This window comes from Peromyscus eremicus, chromosome 8b (genome assembly GCF_949786415.1).
Source record: "Peromyscus eremicus chromosome 8b, PerEre_H2_v1, whole genome shotgun sequence".
NCBI classification, from domain to species: Eukaryota; Metazoa; Chordata; class Mammalia; order Rodentia; family Cricetidae; genus Peromyscus; species Peromyscus eremicus.
The window spans coordinates 10,956,726-10,977,772 of record NC_081424.1 but is presented as its reverse complement, the minus strand read 5'-3'; the positions used below and the strand labels follow the sequence as shown (position 1 = coordinate 10,977,772).

Below are 21,047 nucleotides of genomic sequence, written 5' to 3'. Positions count from 1 at the left end.
TGGACATAATGGCTTCCAAAGTGATTTACAAGGATAATTTTGGATATGTGAGGTCTGACTGCTGCTTGAATATGATACAACTCCACTTCACTCACTAGCATTCTGATTACCTAGGTTAGAAGGACTCCAAATCTGAATTTTTATTCTATCTTTTATTAGTTTATTTATTTACCTTTTTCTGTGTAGTCCTGGCTGTCCTGGAACTCACTCTGTGGACTAGGCTGGCCTTGAAAGGAAATCCGTTTGCCTCTGCAGCCAGAGTGCTCGCATTAAAGGCGTGGGCTTTAAAACCAACCTGGCTTTGACTTTTTATTGCTAAGAGTAGTTTTCTGTTTTCTAAGATATTTTTATGATAAATGTGAAATATTTATGAGCTTGTTATATTAATCTTTAGCTTATAGCTGAAGAAGCCAATATTTTAAGAAATGGTAAGTGACCTGTGAAGGCTCACAGGTCAGCAGCAGACTCGTGCTTACCAGGTCTGTGAGTATTTAATACATAATCACACTATTTTCTACATAACAGTGAGGTCTGTTCCATGCCATGTCCTGCTCCAAATTTTCTGTAAAGTTTCATATTAATATTACCTTGGTTGTTTGGACTATTAAACATTTTAGGAGAAGTGACTTCTGAATTTACAGGGTGGCAATTCTGAGATGCTTCATTCTGGGTGAACGATGGAAGATACATTCTTTCTGGAGGGTTAAGATAGCTCCCAATTACACTTTGTGATAATTCAGAATCCATTGTCTGTGGAAAACAAAAGAGATACAGTATACTGTCACTGTTTCCATCTGAAGGACAGATTCAGTACATAAAAATAATGCAACACAGTTATACACTACATAGTTTTATCTTTATAAACTTAATTATCACAACTTCAACTAGATTAAACTCAGCAGTAACAGAAAGAAAAATGGCTAGTGAGGTAGTTTGAATGTAATAGCCCCATAACTTATAGGGAGTGGCACTATTAGGAGGTGTGGCCTTGTTGAAGTAGGTGTGGTCTTATTGGAGGAAGTGTGTGACTGTAGGGGTGGGTTTTGAGATCTCCTATGCTCAAGCCACACCTAGTTCAGTTCACTTCCTGCTGCCTGCAGATCAAAATGTAGGACTCTCAGCTCCTTCTCCAGGACCATGTCTGCCTGCACAATGCCATGTCCTGCCATGATGATAATGGACCTCTGAACTTAAGCCACCCCAATTAAATGTTTTCCTTTATAAGAGTTGCCCTGGTCATGGTGTCTCTTCACAACAATAGAAACCCTAAGACAGACTTGCTCATAGACCACACTGGTCATGAACTTACAAGCCTCCCTCTTCGGCCTCTAGAGAGCAGGGATTACAGGTATGTATATAGTGCATCTTGGAATTTCCATATTATGTTTTCATTTTTTGCATTAAGAGCCAGGGCCTTGCGCATGCCTAACAGGTACCCTACCAGTGAGCTATATTGTAGCAATTTTAAATTCACATTTCATAAAAATGAGGAATTCTTTTAGGTTGATTTTCAATCATTTTCTTCTGGGAATGTGGCTCAATGGTAGAGTGTTTGCCTAGCATATGAAAGCCCTTGTTTTGACCTTTTATGTCACAAACAAATACACACCCCCTCTTCTGCAAAGATGATTTCTGTTCATTCCTGGTAGGTTTCTGCAATGTCTGAACCCCATTTAATCAACTTTTAGATGAAGACTTTTTTTTTTGATGAGATATAAATTCACACTTGAAATTCACATGAGCAAGGACGGTGATGAAAAGTTCTCAGGACAGAAGGGCCACTCCAGTCAAAGCCAAGGTTGAGAATGGGAGTGTAAACAACCTGTAGACTGAGTAAGAAGTGTGAGAACATAATTATAAACATAAGTACACTATAATTTCAAGCTTAAAAAGAGTAGTGACTTTATAAAACTACCCATAATGCCCATTAAATTCCAGAAACTCAGAAGCAACTTAATCTTCAATGATCATTACATAAAATGTGTTAATAGGCTCGCTTATAGTTAATATACTGATCTTTTGACATTGAAAATGATCTACTGAGTGTAATATATAATTAACTTTAAGACAAGATTTTGTATATTTGAAAGAAAAAAACTCCCTCATTTTGTGCCATCACAGTAAGATGAATCCTGGCAAGAAAAATGCAGAGCAAACTTTTGATAAGTGGGATATTTTGCACGGTCCTATAGTGAAGCCACATTGGTTGCTTATAATATACAGAAAAAAATAATTATATAGAAAATCCAAGTAACACTGATCAATTGATTGCTTCTAGTAATGCCCTGCCTACAACCCCTTTTTATATGACCTTGTTTACCACAATTAAAACATTTGATATTTTGACTTTTCTTTAAGCCTTTGGAAATCATCTCTCCTATCCAAGCATCATCATGGTTATGAGATTCAGTATTGAATGTATGTTGGATACATTCCTCTATGGGTGCTGATCTTATCTTTAAAGGCCCAATTACCCTTTTGCACTGTGAATTAACATTTTCAAAAGTCAAAGATTCAATTAATATTCATCTGACTTCTGGATCTGATATCTCTATTTATAGCTGAAGTCAATCTATGCAAAAACTCAGTGAAGGCCTTGTATAATTTTAATAAATGGCTCAGTCCTCTTTCCTGATTTTTGACTCTTGTCCCAAGCACTCAAAGATGCTGTACAGCATAGGGACAAGGTGTGATCATCAAATGTAACCTGTTTTTCCACATCAGCATAAGGGACCTCACAAAGGATTTGTTCTTGGGAAATCTCATAAGCTCTAACCCTACCTTGATGTTCTATGGTCCTAACTTCATCTCTCCACCAAGTGTTCCACTGTAGCTGAAGACCATATTCTGATACTTCTGTAACTAGATCTTTCCATTCTTGTGGAATAATTCTGTTCTGAGTGAACCATGAATTTAACATCTGCTTCACAAAAGGTAAATGCATGCCATATTTGAAATAATATTGCTTCCTTAAATCTCTTCAAATCTAACATTTCTATAGGTTCCCAGTTAACTTCTGAATAGCCTTGGAGATGCCTGTCATTCTCAAATGGTAACTGGATAAATTAAGGTTGGTTTTCTAATAACCTTGGGCTGCTCACCTTCAGTTTCATAATGCCCTAGTGTGGTAAATTCTGCTCTAAACTCCTCTGTCTGTGTGTGACTATTTTCCTTAGTTCCATTAGTCTGTCTTTCTGAGGACTTTATCTTATCAGTCATTTTTTCTTATTTGGCACTAATATCAAACAACTTTTTTTAGGAATAAAATAAGAATTACCAAATTGATAAGTGACATCATGTCAATCCCAGATGTGCTGATTATCCCTTTATTTAATTGTTCCATTTTTAAACCATCCATTGCAGAATTATACAGAGACCTAACTCCATGTGTCAAAATGATTCCCCCCCCCTTTTTTTTAAGATTTATTTACTTATTATGTATACAGTGTTCTGTTTGCATGTATCCCTGCAGGCCAGAAGAGGGAGCCAGATCTCATTACAGATGGTTGTGAGCCACCATACGGATGCTGAAAATTGAACTCAGGACCTCTGGAAGAACAGCCAGTGTTCTTAACCTCTGAGTCATCTCTCCTGCCCATGATTCTTGTTTTTAAGGTGTGGAAAAAACATCTTCAACTTCTCCCCCCCCCCTTTTTTTTTAAAATCTAATTCCTGCCTTTAAGAAGTCCCAGTTGTCTCACCAAATCTGCGGGAAAAGGAGCCAAAGAGCCAGCCATCTGAAGCGGACACAGGGAATGTGTGAAAGCATCAGGTGTGATGAGCGGGCTAGAAGTGAAAGCACAGAGTTGCCTCAAGGTAGAGCTGGCTGGTGGTGAAGGGCTAACTCCAGCAGCGTTTGGAGCCCAGGTGCCTGTGGAATTTGGGGCTTATAAAGACTGCAGTAGAGAGGCTGCAACAGGAAAATGCCAGACTCACTCAGAGGGCTTGTGGAAGAAAAGGAAAAGACAGCCGGAGGTGCAGTTACTTCACCAGTTGCAGTTCCCATGTGCAGCTCCAGTGGGTACTGCAAGAAAGGGGCTATATAGTGAATTCATGCCCCATGTTGGGTGCCAAATTAAGTGTTAATCTAGTTAATCTTATCAATAAAAAATCAGGAGTCAGATATTGGGGTAAAAACCTAAAAGATCAGAAAAACAGAGGAGCAGTCACAATTGCTTCCTAACTCTCCAGCTCCTCTATCCAAAAGGGGCCGCAATCCTCTGCCCCACCTTACTACTTTCTGTCTCCTCTCTATCTACAATCCTCCAAACCTCTATGATCAATTTTAGTCAGCTAGTGGCTGGCTCTGCCCTCTGACTCCAAGCAAGCTTTATTTGTCAGAAAACAATCAAAGTATCACACAACAGGGGAGCACACAGATAAGTCAATAATATACCCAGTCAAATTGTTTGCTTACATCATAACTAATACTAGACACAAAAATCTGCCTGCGCCGGGCGGTGGTGGCGCACGCCTTTAATCCCAGCACTCGGGAGGCAGAGCCAGGCGGATCTCTGTGAGTTCGAGGCCAGCCTGGGCTACCAAGTGAGTTCCAGGAAAGGCGCAAAGCTACACAGAGAAACCCTGTCTCGAAAAACCAAAAAAAAAAAAAAAACAAAAACAAAAAATCTGCCTGCCTCTGCCTTCTGAGTGCTGGGATTAAAAGCATGTGCTACCACTGGCTTTAAATCTATAAAATATTATATTAAGCCTGGCTTAAATCTATAAAACAAATACAAGAAAAAAGTTCATAAAGAACATCAAAAAATAAAAATTAGTAAAATAAAAAAGCAATATCAAATGTGAGTCTTTTCTATCAAATACTATAAAACTTGCATCTAAGACAAGGAATAAAATCTTTGCCTCCCCTTTATGCAGATGTTTTAATACCCACCCCCATTGCTCCATTTTAGGAGTTTGATGACCTGGACAGTGACCTCTCTTTCCTTCCTTCATTTTCTGTGCTCCAGTTCTTTTCAGACTAACCAGCTGAATAAGATTGTGAGGTTGGACCCCAACCCAGGGAAAAAGTACAGCCACCATCTCACTAAAACCCAAATGCACTTCCTGCCTCAGTGTGTGCTGGCTCTTCTGGATCACACCCTGTGGATCAGAAGTAAAGTTTTCCTGTCCCAACACTTCAGCTGGAATGGTGGTCTCTTTATGATCCTGAACTCATTTCTAACAAGCATATAGCAACTGAGAAGTAACTTGCTCAAGGTCATACAGCTACTAGACAGCAGAGCAGGGCAGTGAAAGCAGGCAGGCTACATCTGAGGAGGGATGGCTCAGTGGTTTAGAGTCCTTGCTGCTTTTGCAGAGAATCCAGGTTCAGCTCCAGCACCCACCTGACTTGGCTGATAACCATCCATAGCTCTAGTTCCTGAGGAGCTGGCACCCTCTTCTGACCTCCAAAGGCACCAGGCACATACATGGGACACTGACATACATGCAGGAAAAATATTTATACACATACAATAAAAACATTGCCTTTAGCAGATCTATGTAAGCTGTTTAGGTGGTTCAGCACTCAAGAATGGTTTGAAGTAAAATAAGCATTTGAAAGTCAGTGATGTATAAGTGAGTATTCATTTAGAGACCATACACGTGGCCCATCTCTAAGTGTGCCCTTCAGTTACTTGGTAAAGAATGCCTCTTATGGGCGGTGGTAGCGCATGCCTTTAATCCCAGCACTCGGGAGGCAGAGGCAGGTGGATCTCTGTGAGTTCGAGGCCAGCCTGGTCTCCAAAGCAAGTTCCAGGAAAGGTGCAAAGCTACACAGAAAAACTCTGTCTCGAAAAACCAAACTAAATAAATAAATAATAATAATAAATAAATAAATAAATAAATAAATAAATAAATAAAATAAGAATGCCTCTTAGGCCTGACCCAGGTTCACAGAAACAGAAATATATACTTTATATTAACTCCTCAATTGAGTCTTATGCAAATTGAAGATCACCAAAGAGGAATCAAGAGAGAACTATCTCACATGACCTTTATTAAAGTGTCTGCACTGAGTGTGGACAGTTTCTGAAAGAGATGGAAAGGATCCAAGGAAGTGTCTGGTGGTCAAACACAGCCTCAGTTCCATTATAAAATGTCCTGTTCTTTTGTGCACCACAAGAAACGACGATTCTAAGACAGAAGCGCTAGGAGAGCATAAAGACTAAAGACGCAATGAGGAACAAATGGAAAAGAAACCCATCGCTCAGAAACTGACCCAGGTGGGTGAGAGGGCTCCCTGAGTGGAAAAGGGCCCGAGTTTGCTCCCCAGAACCCACACAAAGGTGGACGGAGAGAACTGACTCCACAAAGCTACCCTCTGACCTCCACATTCATGCTGTGGCATAAGCAACCCCCATCACACACAATAGAAAAACAATAAACATTTTAAACATTTTTTCAAAATAAAAAAATAATACAAAGGAAGCTTGAAATTTTCTAGCTAGATGATAGATTTTTATATAAAAACTGATGTTCTGGGGCTGGGGCAATGGCTCAGGGGGTAAATTGCTTGACACACAAGCATGAGAACCCCAGTTTGAGTAGGCAGAACCCACAAAAAGCCGGGTACTTAGTGTCTGTAATCTCAGTGCTCCTAGAGCAGGACCAGAGACAGACAGGAGAGTCCCTGCAAGCAGCAGGCCAGCTAGTCTGTCGTAGGTAGCCCACAAAGAAATCCTGTCTCAAAGTAAAAGGCAAGGTCCCACAGTCAGCTGTCCTCTGACCTCCACGAACAAGCTGTGATGTGTGCCCACACTCACACACAAAAACATGGATATATATATACAAACATACACATGCACACACAAACACACAGAAAGATTAAAAAGGAAAGAGTTAATATTCTAACACAGCTCTGCAACCTGAGTTCATAGTGTCAGCAAGGCCAAGAACAAAACCACACAATAAATTTAAAAACCTTTTAGACAGGAGTTTAATTGAAAACAGTCCCAAAGGGTAAGGGTGTAGCTCAGTTGTGGAGTACACTCTTAGCGTGGGGAAGGTTCCTGGTTAACCTCTAATACCTCCTCTCCCCACAGACGGCATCAAGTTGGTCCATCACAGGCCTCTCTGAAGTGATTTGTGTTGCACAAGTAAATCACCACAGATTTGTCCTCAATCTCAGCCAATTATAAACTGTCTCCCCACTTTAGAAAGTTTTAGAACTGCCAAAACTCCAAAGTATAAGTTAGTCTGAATGCTCAGAATCATTTTTCTCAGTGTGGGGCATATTTTGGGGTTCTCATTTTTATAAAAATTTTGATTTGTTTTTTTAAGTACAAAACAGACTATTAAAGAGCACAAAATTTTTTTCATTCTCATCACATTTAGCCATCTTAAAAATATTTTATTTTATATATATATATGTGGGGGTGGGTGGGTGTGAGTGAGTGTGTGTGTCTCCGTGTGTGTGTCTCCGTGTGTGTGTCTCCATGTGTGTGTCTCCGTGTGTGTGTCTCCGTGTGTGTGCAGGTGCGGAAGAGGACAGAAGAGGTGTTGGGTCCCCTGGAGCTGGAGTTACAGGAGTTAAAGGAGGTTGTGAGCTTTACAGCTGGTGCTGAGAACTGAACCCAGATCCCTGGCAGGGCATCGGCCCTGGAAGAGCATCACCCCTGGAAGAGCATCACCCCTGGAAGAGCATCACCCCTGGAAGAGCTCTTGGCTGCTGAACCACTGCTCCAGGCCCACATTAGGCATTCTTATAAAAGTCTATTAAACACAACAAACAAACGCCAACAAAGCCAGAGCAAGACGGGGTGGTTCACAGCAGCACTGTCTGGGACCTCAGCTGAGACAAATGGCAAACCCTGCACAGACCCTGGTAATGGTCCAGACACAACAGGATGAAGAGTCAGCTGTGTTCTTGCCAGGGATCATGATTTACAGTCCCAGTATGACAAACCATTTTTCCTTGAACTCAAAGCCACCAACTTAATAGTCTCATTATATTCAGAGTATCCTCGCTCTTTATAAAAATGAACAAAAACAAAAACTAACCCCTTCCTTCTCAGTGACACATTTTTATTTTTAAAGTGCAGTCCTGCTTCAAACAGATTTGCCATTTTTTCCAAGGAGTGTGGAAACACTGAACAAATTACATTTGTTCTGGAAGCCTGTAAAACCACAAATTCCACTGTAAAACAAGCACATCACCCAATAGTTAATACTAGAGGACTAAAAGTCCATCGGTGAAAATAAGCACAGCTGACAATTGATTGCTGTAGGAGCTTGTGAGGTCAGATGTGTGACCTTCCAAATAAACCATGTATACACACACCCAGGCTCTTCCGTGCCTCAGCAGGCAGAGGCCCTCGGCCTTCTCACACTACCATCCTGTGCATAGCAATTCCTATCATTTGGATTGACTCTTATCCTTACCAAAGCATCACCCTCACTCAGGAAAGCTATAGCCTACCTAGGAGACAATGGGTACATATCTATGTCTGTAAACATGTAAGCACAGGGATTTTTTTTTTTTTTTTTTTTGAGACAGGGTTTCTCTGTGTAGCCCTAACTGGTCTGGAACTGGCTCTATAGACCAGGCTGGCCTGGAACTCAGAGATCTGCCTGCCTCTGCCTCCTGAGTGCTGGGATTAAAGTTGTGTGCCACCACACAGGGATTTTTTTTAAATACATAATACTTAACTTTTTAAAGTCACATTTCCCATAGCCTTATCTTCAGTTAAGTTTTCTCTCTCACAGACACACAGGAACATGGGCTCTATATGGTCACATTATAATACTGCATCTATGTGGATCTGAGGAAACTATTTTTAAAAATTAAGTTTCATTATCTTTATCTATTGGTATTTTGCCTATATGTCTGCCTCACAAGTATGTGTGATGCCCATGGGGGCCAGAAGGCATTAGATCTCTGGAACTATGGAGCAGGTCTTTCCTGCTGGACTTCCTGTGGAAGCCCCCAAATAATCATATTATTAGTAATTATGAAAACTTGGCCTTTAGCTTAGGCTTGTTTCCAACTAGCTCTTATAATTTAAATTAAACTAAACCTAAAATTGAACCTGTTTCTGCTAATCTACATTCTAACGTGGCTTTTTACTTATCCTTCATTCTCCACATCTAACCTCTTCAGTGTCTCACTGGTGAATTCCACATGCCTAGATGATAACCCTGAGTTCCCCTCTCTCCCTGGAAGTCCCGCCTAGTCTATCCTGCCTAGCTATTGGCCATTCAGCTTTTTATTAGACCAATCAGGTATCCTAGGCAGCAAGGTAAGACAGCAACACATCTTTACACAGTTTGCTCAAATATCCTGCAACAGAACTGGAGTTCCATATGGTTTTGAGCCACTGTGTGGGTGCTGGGAATCAAACCCAGGTGTCTGGAAGAACAGCCAGTGCTCTTAATTGCTGAGCCACCTCTCCAGCCTCAGAGCCCATTTTTAATGTCAGCAGACTGAGTAACTGTTAGGACAAAATCTTTTAGTATAATTTACATATAATACTTAGTTGAAAGTCTTTTTTTTTTTAAATGCCCATAATCAGAGGAGGGGTTTGGAGGGATAATTAATACCAAGGATATTTGAAAGAGCCATGTTGAAACGTACTATTTTTCCTACACACACACACACACACTCACACACACTCACACACCCATATAAAGCAGCTTGTTGAGTCAGTCCACACGGGGGAGTATGTCATCCCAGAAGCCACAGTTGCCAAATAAAAGCCCAGTGCCAGGTGTGAGCCTCCTCCCTAATGTTGGTCAGAGGGGTCCGCGAGATCTTGTCATTGCTCTTGGCTACCTACTACTTTCTGATTGGATTAGGGCCTACCCCACCAGAAGGAATGCATGCTCTGTACTGACTGAGGAGGTCCCAGGCCCCAGAAGTGAACCTGCTCCTCTAATTTTGCTAAAATCTAAATCCACCCACGGGTTAGTGCAGCTCTCCGACTCCATTAGGGAAGTTTCTTTGTCTAGTGGATGATGGTTAACAAAGACACAACGTCCAAGTGCGGAGAGTGTCACAGAGCGGTCAACACTCTTCCTAAAGGGACATCTCCATCACATCTATCCTGTGGCTTGGGGACAATGTAGCAAGGGGGAAAGAGTGACTGTGGACGACCTAAACGAAACCGTGTTTTCTGGACACGACAGGACGCCTACACTCAGGACCTCCCAGCAGCTGTGGCCGCCTGTATAAAACCAACATGGAGGCTCATGAGGCCTCAGCCCTAACTGAGAAGCAATGGACAGGTGATGGCTTCTGGGCAAGGGAGAGCAGTTTTCTGTGAAGGTGTGGCTCCTGGTGTGTCAATCCACACTCGTATATGAGCAAAGTGGAGTTGATGGATTATTATTATTATTTTGGTTTTTCAAGACAGGGATTCTCTGTGTAGCTTTGCGCCTTTCCTGGAACTCGCTTTGGAGACCAGGCTGGCCTTGAACTCACAGAGATCCACCTGGCTCTGCCTCCCGAGTGCTGGGATTAAAGGCATGTGCCACCACCGCCCGGCGAGTTGATGGATTATTAAGAAAAAAAAACATAAAAGTTGTGGGTTCAGGTGATGGGATAAGGAGGTGTGAGTGGATTGGGAAGGGTTGTGGGGAATATGATCAAAATATATTGTTTGAAATTCTCAAAGAACTAGTAAAATAATTTAATGTATAAAATAGTCCATAATATTATACAGAACTCCTAGAAGTTTGTTAAAAAAAAGTATCTGTAAGTAATAAAAATCTCACACAAAGGGCACAAATTAAAGGGTATTTCTGGACTGCTCACTGTGAACTACACCCACAGCTTTCTCATTCCTAAAGATAACTGCCATCAACAGTACTTAATAACAGACAAAGATAATTATTTATAGACCAAAGCACTTTTCTTCTGGTGACTTTCCTGTCAATCAGCAGGTAGTGCAGGAAAACTTTCTTCAGATGCGAGACACAGGTAAATCCTTTTGATTAGAGAATCACTGATTCGGTCCTTAGCATTATAGTATGTGTTGAGTGTGGTATATGTAGGTGTATGTACATACAGGGGTGCACACATGTGGAGGCCAGAGGCCAGATAAAGAAGTCAGGTGTCCTGCTCTATTATCCCACCTTATTCCTTTGAGACAGGGCACTCTTGGAATCTGGACTAGGCTAACAGCCAGCAAGCCCAGTGATCCTTCTCCTATCTCCAACTGTAACGGTGCTGGAGTTAAAGGTATCCATGCAGCTACCCAGTTTTCCTGGTGTTCAAGAAGCAAGCACTCACATTCACTGAGCCATCTCGAAACCCACAGGTAGCTTTGAGTGGTTGCTACTGTGGGATTTAGTTACACACTAATTATTTTCTTGGGCATCCCTAAGGGTCTGCATAGGGCTGAATCTGCATGGTTTCATTAAGGATTATGATGAATGGAACTAGGGTTCTTTCCTGTTTCAGCTAGTGGCTTGCTATATACTCTTAGCTATGTTATTTCCTCTCTCTTAATTCTAAAACTTATCGAGTTTATGTAGCTATACAGTGGTAGGAGCAGCTGTGACAGTGAACTTTATCACTCTTTCCTGGGTGCTTTTTCCTCAGAACTGAGTTCTTACAAATACAACCTCTAGCATCAACTCTTCTTCCCTGTAGTGATTCCCCCACTGTGTTTGGTCAATCTTCCCAACTCTTCCCAACAGCTGTCAAGTTTTCACGCCCTCTAAACACAAGGCAATCGTCTCTGAAGGTCCATGCCTGGAATTGCAGGTGGCAGAGGCAGAAGAGAGCACGTTTAAGGGCAGACTGGGCAATGCAGCTGGACCCTGCCTCAAAAAAGGAAAGCAATATATATGTGTGTGTGTGTGTGTATATATATACATATATATATTCTTTACAGTTTTAGAAATGTTAATTTTACATTGAGTTGTATTCTTATAATACATTTTCATGGTTCTATTCTTACCGAATAATATTCTGTATTATTTTGTAGGCAGGCAGCATAGTGCTTTAGGAGCAAGACTCCTTGAAGATGAATTATGTGGTATCCTAATAAAGTTTCTTAGATGTTCCCTCTATAAAAGGAACCATAAGATTAACTACCTACCTATTTCAAAGAATTATATGTACTGAACCAACATAACGCAGCTGAGAAGAACCTGGTACTTCTAAAACAAATTAGTTATTGTAACAGGTCTGTATTCTCAATTGCTCTCAAATCTGAAAGCTTTGAGTATCATGTTTATGCTCAAAATGGTTTTGATCAGGGATGTTCAACTGGTAAAGTCTGTACATACATCCCCAAATCTAAAGCATCAAAATGTGTATTCCCAAGCACTTCAGATAAAGAAAACCTAGCTCAGGCTGGGGAGGAGGCTCATTTGGTAAAGTACCTGAGGAGCAAGCCTAAGGGCTTGAGTTTGGATCCCCAGCACCCCAAAGTTGAATGTGATTGCAGACGTAACCCTAGAGTATGATTGTATGTGCACACCCACAAGGCTAGCACAGTGGGGAACAGACTCAGGGTTCTCAGGTCACTGGCCAGCCAGTCTAGACAATCACTGAGCTAGTGAGGTGCAGAGTATAGAGGAAAATGCCTGACACCATCCACTGGCCTCCACAAACACTCACACGTGCATATACGCGCGCACACACACACACACACACACACACACACACACACACACAAACACACACGAATTCATATTCAACCTATAATATTATCCAAAATTGTTTATACCCAATACTTTATAAATAAAATCACTGATGTACCTAATGATACTGAGAGACTACAAAATAGAAAAATCCCTCTGGACTCTCAAAGTAACTTGCTATCTATTTCCCTACCCCTTTTTGTTTTGAGACAGGTCTATAGACCAGGCTGGCCACCTGCTTCTGCCACTCAAGTACCGGGATATTGATGTGAGTCACCACGCTTCGCTAGGCTCATTACTTTTAATATTACATCAAACCAACACTATGTCCCCAGTAGGTAATCTGTAAGTGGTACAGGAGACAACGTTTCATGACCCAGAATGCTCAATTCCCATAAGTTAATTTCCCTATGGTCATTTTTACAACGACAATACAATATATATATATATATATATTATATATATAATATATATATATATATATATTATATATATAATATACCCAATGTCTTCCCCAGCCTTCCATTTCCTTTTCCTCTCAGCATGAGACCAAACCCAGGCTGGTTGGTAAGTGCTCTAACACCGAGCTAAGTCTCCAGCCCTGGGCCCATCCGTTCTTAACTGACAGCATCACTTTTGGGTATGTCCTGATTCATTTGCTTTTGTTTGTTTGTTTGTTGTTCCTGCACATATATCACTTTTTAAAAATTTAAAAAATCAAGAACTACTTTCATTTTTCCAACTTTTAACAATGAATTCACATCCACCTGAACATCCTAGAGGTACCTAAAATTTATATCCAGAATGTAACATGTAATCTTCCTTCTAGAAACTGCTTTTCTTCCTATATTTTTTCACTTAAAGATTTTGTGTGTGTATGAGTGTTTTGCTCGCATTATGTTTGTGTACCACATGCATACCTGGTACCCATGGAAGCCAGAAGAGGGCTTCAGATCTCCTTGGGCTGGAGTTGTAATGGTTGTGAGCTACTGTGTAGGTGCTGGAATTGAACTCCAGTCCTCTGGAAGAGCAGCCAGTGCTCTCAACCTGTGAGCCAAGTCTCAGCCCTGCCCCCTTCCTATACCCTTAACCTCACAAAACAGCCCCGGCTCCCTGATCTTCAGCCCTCAAGTACTAAGGATTTCAGCACCTGCAGTGTTTCTCAAGTCAACCATCCTCCATCACTGACTAGGCATACTGTCTTAGAGCTGCATCATCTATGGCCCCTGGAGGGATTCTCCTGCTACTAATCCTGTCTTAGTGTAAGTATCCTACTGTCTCTCTGGAGCCCCAGTGGTGTCATTTCAAAGTTTAAAACTCTTCAGTGACTGCTCAGTGCCTTTAGAACCAAGATGAAACAGCTTGTCAGGGCCTCCCAGGCCTCAGTGACTGCTGGTTCCTTCATGTCCCTCCTGTCCACATTGCTCTCTCTTCCTAGAATACTGGGCTTCTGAACACATACCTGTAATCCCAGCACTACCAAGGGAGAGGGGAGAGGGGAAGATCAGCTCAAGGCCATTATCCTTGGCTACCTGGCTACTTGAAAGCCAGCCTGAGTTATACAAAACCCTGTCAAGAACAAAACAGACAAGGAGGAAGCGGGGAGGGTTGGTGGGGAGGAGGAGGAATCCCGTTCATAAGTCCTCTTCATTAAACGGTAAGCCTTGAGGATAGGGGTCATAATGAAATGCTCTCTAAACTGGAATGGATTAAAAGCAATGAGCTATTCCAAGATAATTTTATGAGAAGTCACTTCAACAGCTGGGCATGTAGCTCAGTGGCAGAGTGCCTGACAGGCATACACTAGATCACTGTAATTCAAGGTAAATGGACGTTGTGCATGTCATTTCCATTGGAGAGACTGCAGGCAGACCGTGGTGTAGCCCAGCAGGTCTGTCATAATTCTGCTCCCGTTGGTATTGACAGCTCCAAGTTCCTCATTCCAACTCTTAAAGCAAGCCCTCAGAGCTTTAACTACCCTGGCAGCGGACTCATCTACCCGTGATAAACAGGTGTTCCGGAGGGCCGAAGTCACCTCCTGATGGAGAGAGGCGCTGACGGGTGAGCTGTGCAGGCACCATTAAGCCTGCACTTCTTTTTAAGCAGAGTTGTGGGCACAGCTGTTAAGGTCACAGTTTGAGGAATGGAGTGTGTTGTTGCTTAGCACAGAGGGCAAAAGGACAAAACCCAATTTTTTGTAGCTGAGATGGAAGCTTAAGTTGGTCAAAGTACATTGTACTTAAAATATACCTACAAGAACGTATTATTCCAGTTCTGTATTAGTTTCCAACATACCTCCTTTACTTAGCTGGCCAGACCAAATGCTGGAATGCTGAGGGCCTGCTAATGTCGACCTGACAGCCAAACTCTAAAAGCCTACCACAAAGGAGCCTGAGAGCTGGGTGTGGTGGCACACATTTGTAATCCCAGTGCCTGGGAGACTGAAGCAGAGGAACTGTAGGTTTGAGGCCAGCATTACTACGTAGGGGAGTTCTAGGCCAGCAGAGATACAGGGAGACCCCCCATCTCTAAAGCAAACAAACAACAGAAAACTACCAAGTGTCTGCAATCCCTATTACTTGAGAGGCTGAGGCAAAGTTCATCACTTGGTTCAGGATTCAAGCTCAGCCTTAACAACAGAGTGGAGACTGTCTCAAAAAAACACCCTATAAGTTGGGCATCATGGCACACACCTTTAATCTCAGAATTTGGGAGGCAGAGACAGGCAGACTCTACGGGTTCAGGGCCAGCCTGGTCTACAGAGTGAGTTTCAGGCCAGACAAGACAGAACGTAAGAGAAAACCCCCCATGAAACCCTGTTTAGAGGTAGCTAGACATTACAAGTTACCACTTCTCCCAGAGTCTCTCATTCCACACAGGGACTATTTCATGTCCGCATAATTCACTTCATATAAAAATGACTTTTGCCGGGCAGTGGTGGCACAGACCTTTTATCCCAGCACTTGGGAGGTAGAGACAAGAGGATCTCTGAGTTCAAGTCCAGCCTGGTCTATAGAGTGAGTTCCAGGACAGCCAGGGCTAACAACAACAACAAAAACAAGACATTTTCAGGAAAAAAAATGTTAGAAATCAGTGTGTAATTTTCAGTTTTCATTCTACCTCTGTTCCAGTAATGCCTGGCACACACCCAACTGCTAGGGGCCAGAAGAGGAAAGAGAAAGAGGCCACAGTATTGAGGGCAGAAGTAAATGCAACACTCATCAACGTGGCCCCTGAACTTGGGGTAAACAATTATAAGGTAATTTGGTACTCCATAAAAGGTAAGGTGGAATCCCCAAAGTTGCTTTTATCACAGCAGTTAGCCAAATTTGCCAGTCTGGCCCAGACTAGCCATGGCTAAAATAGACCAAGGCCTCTTTTATTTAATATGACCAACTTTTATCCTTCAGTGAAGTTTCCTCCTGCACATAGTGGCACAGACTTCTATTTCAGTACTTGAAAAACTGAGGCAAGAAAATGAGGCCAAGTGGGGAAGACAGTGAGTCCGAGACCAGCCTGGAGCTGGCCCATCTAAAAACACAGCAAAGCAAAGCAACACCTGGCCCTGCCACCCCAGATGAGAACTTGCTACCCAGTTACAAATTACAGTTTATAAAATACACAAAGGCTGTAAAACAGCAAAGCTACAAAGACATGCACCATGGTAAGTTCAATCGTAGACTACATTTCTTGTATAGGAATACTGCTACAGTTTCTCATAATTAAATTGTAAATTAGCCCGTGAAACTTCACTGTGCTAGCTCAGACACTAGTGTGTCCAGAAAGAGATCTGACAGACAATAAATTTTTTACATACTCTTCATTTAAAAAATAATAAATGCTCATTCTATAGAACTTAAAGATTACACTAGAAAATAAAAATCAGTGTAAAATTTACCAATTTGGTATTATCCTGGTCTACCTAGTGAGTTCCAGGACACCAGGACTATGTAGGGAGACCATGTCTCAAAAAACAAAAACAAACAAACAAACAAAATTAATATTTTTATATTAGCTCAGTCTTATCATTTAAACCAAACTTAAGATTGGAATACATGTTCTTAAAAGTTGCTCTTTTTGGCCGGGCGGTGGTGGCGCACGCCTTTAATCCCAGCACTCGGGAGGCAGAGCCAGGCGGATCTCTGTGAGTTCGAGGCCAGCCTGGGCTACCAAGTGAGTTCCAAGAAAGGCGCAAAGCTACACAGAGAAACCCTGTCTCAAAAAAACAAAAAAAAAAAGTTGCTCTTTTTATTTAATGTAACATAACAAATGCTTACATGTACATTGATTAAAGTATGATTTTTAATGAGCATATAAATATTTATGTAAGTTATTTTCTCATTGAGATATATTTAACCAATTATAGTGTTAGGTATATGACAATCTGAATGCTTTTAACACTGTCAATGCCTAAAACTGTTTCAAAGGAAAAGCATTACTAGAGCCTTTTAGGACTTAAACAAAGGTCTTAACTATTACTGTGTCCTATGACTAGTTCTCTCACCAAAAAGACTCTATTTTAGAAAAATTCCTCTAAGTTATATGTTCTCCAATGCTTTTGAAGACTACAGCTGAGAAAAAAATAGAATCTATAAAAACATTAAAGTAGGAATGAGGGGCTGGAGACAGAGCTCAGTGGTTCAGAGCATTTGGCTGCTCTTCTAAGATTGCTGGAAGACATTGCTGGCCGGGTCAGAGGTTGCAGCCTCCCCATGGCCTAGCAGCTTGCTCATCACAATAGCTCAGCAGCATGGAGCTCCCTCCCTCTAGCAAATCTCCAGCAGGACTTCTTTACCTGCCTTTATCTGAAGAATGTCCCTGGGCCTGGAGGACTGACCTCATCTAAAAGCTGTCTCTAACAGAGGCCTGATTCATCTTTAGCTTGACCCTTGGCACAGATCCCTGCTAAGAATGGGCTAGGAGCTCTGCTAGAGGACCCTACTGCCACATACTAAGCCTTGGGATAGGAGTGGCCGCTTAATGCAAATTAGGGTTTGTCCCCAGGCTCCCCAATTCCATATATTCCTTATACTCTCCAATAAACTTGAGCTGATTCACCAAAATCTGTCTCCCAGAGGGCTGTCTTCGTTCGTGACCATAGGCTGCCAAAGCTTTCTGTCGTCCCATCCACCTCTTTACCCTCTCAACCTGATGGCCAACAGGCCCAGAGGAGAAAGAGGACCCCCACAAAGACCAAGGTTCAATTCCCAGTGCCCACATGGTGGCTCACAACCATCTGTAATTTTAGTTCCAGGGAATCCAGTATCCTCTCTGGCTTCTGTGCGCACTGCTTGTATGTGGTACATAGACATGCAAACAAGCTAAACACCCATACCCATCAGATAAAAATAAAGGAAAATGTTTACAAAAATAAGTAGGAATGATGATTCTAGGTTAATGCCAGCTTGATTCTTGCATGTTCTATGACTCAAGATTGCTGCCGCCAGCTAGCTTTCATAGTGCAGGAAGGTGCTAGGCGCATTACTGGAAGAGAACAGTAATCATCAGCCATACCCAGCCTTACACCCCATGAGCTACAACAATGACTGGCCTCGTAAGATAAGACCACTGGAGCAATGGTGGCATGAACATCAGTAGACTAACCAATCACTTCTAAGGGATTTAAGCTCCACAGGATGAAACCCATACTTGGCACCACGATCCAAAAACCTATGGCTATACAGGTCACAGGCTCTAGGGAAAAACCTACTACTATTATTTTGCTAAATGGATAAACTCTTAATGACTTATCGTCATATCCACACTGCATCTCTCAATCCTCACCCGAGGAGCTTCTATTTGCGGTAGACAGTGTTTAACACAGAGGCCCACAGCTGGCCAAGGTGCTGAGAAGAAGGTTGCCCAAGGTTCAGCTATAAATGGAACATGATACTGCACCCTCTCCTCTCAAGGGTCACCATGGAGGGGTGGGGACAACGTAAGAACCAGAGGCAATGGGTGACTGCAAGGAAGTGGTGTCCTTTGAACACAGCAGGGCAGCTACGTATGTGAATTCATAGTGGTTGTAACAGCATGCACAAGGCTTGTGTAAGCCCAAAACATAACAAACTCAACATGGAGACCGGAGTGGGGCATAAAAGCCCACACCTAACTGTGGAGCTGTTGGCAACTGTAAACTTCTAGGGGAGAGAGAGTCAGTTTTCTCTAAGAGCCCCTGGTAGGCAGATCACACTACAGTGGAAGACCACACATCCAAGAGCATATGGGCAGCACAAATTAGTCGTGACAGCTTTAAAAAATGAAAAAGAGAGCCCGGCCTGGTAGGGCACACCTTTAATCTCAGCACCAGGGAGGCAGAGGCAAGTGGATCTCTGTGAGTTCAAGGCCAGCCCGGTCTACATAGTGAGTTCTAGAACAGCCAGGGCTATAGAGAGAGACCCTGCCTAAAAAACAAGTAAATAAGTTAGGAAATAAGTAAGTAGGTAAATAAATTAATAAATAAAGGAGGTCACAAAGTTAAGTGGGTAGGGGAAAGAAAAGTGGATCTGGGAAGAGCTGGGGAATAATAAATATGATCCAAACACATTTTATGAAACTCTCAGCGAACTCATAAAAAGTATATGAAACATTCAAAAGTTTATATTTTGTATACTAAAACACAAAATATAAAAAATCATCAACTAGCACTTGAAAAGCATAATCATTTACAACGTGTCTACACATCACATTTGGCTCAAAATCTTAAAATATAGTTACTATTATCAGAATAAATTTTTTACACATAACGAAACATGAAATAACTAGTTGATTTGGTTATCTCAAGTCTGCAGGCCTTATATATAGTATCCTTTCTGACAGTTCACTGCTGGTGGTAGTTTGAATAAGAAGAGCCTCCATGGGCTCATATATTTGAATGCTAAGTCACCAGGGAGTGGAACTCTTTTACAGGATTAGAGGATCAGGAGGTGTGGTCTTGTTGGAGGAATGTGTCACTGGAGGTGGGCTCTGAGGCCTCTCTTAGCCTGCACACCAGGAGGTAGCTCTCGGCACCCTGGGCGCCACCCCACTCCCTGCCATAGCGGAGGCACTGGATAAGCCTCTGAAACTGTAAGCAGCTCCCAATGAATCGCTTTCCTTTCTAAGAGTTGGGTGGCTGAGGTGTCTCTTCACAGCAGTAGATCAGTGACTAAGACAACTGATTTCTATAGACCAGAGAGAACTCAATATCCTCTATCTGTGACTTTGGATTACAAAACAAAAAACATTACCAAGGGGGCTGAGGAGATGGCTCCAGGGTTTAGAGCATTTGTTGCTCTTGCAGAGGATTTGGGTTGGATTCCCAGCACCTACATGGTGGCTGATAACCATCCATAGCTCTAATTTCAAGGGGATCCAGTGCCCTCTTCTGACCTCTGAGAATGCCAGTTACGCATGTGATACACATTCACACATTCAGGCAAAACATTCATACACCTAAAATAAATAAATAAATCTAAAAAAAAAAAAGAATCACCAATGTTTTTTCTTAAAATGTTATATTTTATACTTACTTATTTTCTTAAAATACTATTTCTATTTAAGGCAAAATTTGATAAGTTTATATTCCCTAAGTGGCAGCAGGTGAGTCAGCTGATACAGCTGCTCACAGCACACATATGCCAGGTTAGCTTAACATTTCCCATTCTATAAGTACACGAACAGAGGAACGTTTACAGTAAGGCACAATTCAACTTGTAGATTTTCCAAAGAAAACAAACATAACTCCTAGAATTATTTTTCCTACAAACAGACCTACTGCAGAGATCACAACTGAGAAAAACATAAAACACTTTTAAAATGACGCTCTGGAGGAAATTCCACTCTCTGCACTAAAGAAAAAGGCACACACATATACACGCATAACTATTTCCTTCCCTCCCCCATCCAATAGTGCCCCTTCTACTTCCTGTAACGAAATTCACAACAGATGGTTATTGAAGTTACTGATTTATAACTTTTCTGAAACTGATTGTCACGAAGTTACCAGTATTTTGTTGCATATATTAGTTACAGTTTATCTCACTTAATGTAGTGCCTTAATCATAGCATCATTTTAGTAATGGCTGCACACATTTACTCCTCTCCACGGCTCTTTAAAAGCAAGAAATACATCTTACTCATTAACCAACTACTTACTGTACTTCTTAGTAGTTGTTCAATAAGTTTTATTTATTTGCTTGTTTGTTTATTTTGAGGCAGGGTCTCACTATGTAGCCTTGGCTGGCCTGGAAATCACTACATAGACCAGGCTAGACTCAAATTCACAGAGAGCCATCCACCTCTGCCTCCTGAGTACAGGAATTAAAGGTGTTTGCCATTATGCTTGGTGCATTCATTATTTTTAATTCAATTAATATAGTAAAAATATATAAAACAAAACATACTTAAGTCTTCTACTTTCCAAACATTGACTACTACACTGTATCTCATATTTAACACCTCTGAAATTAAGA

General features: G+C 41.7%; 1 protein-coding gene across 3 annotated transcripts in view; it reads right to left on the bottom strand.

Moving 5' to 3' along the window:
* Cep57l1 (centrosomal protein 57 like 1) overlaps window positions 1-21,047 on the bottom strand; it is a 57,318-nt gene that overhangs the window by 24,087 nt on the left and 12,184 nt on the right. For 2 of the 3 annotated variants that reach the window (XM_059272489.1, XM_059272490.1), the window contains exons 2-3: window positions 1,610-1,829; window positions 588-750 (exon numbers count right to left, since the gene is read on the bottom strand). In XM_059272489.1, coding sequence (XP_059128472.1) covers window positions 588-747 — 160 coding nt within the window. In that variant the 5' untranslated portion in view covers window positions 748-750; window positions 1,610-1,829. The remainder of the gene's footprint in view (window positions 1-587; window positions 751-1,609; window positions 1,830-21,047) is intronic. The other variant, XM_059272492.1, reaches the window with a different exon arrangement.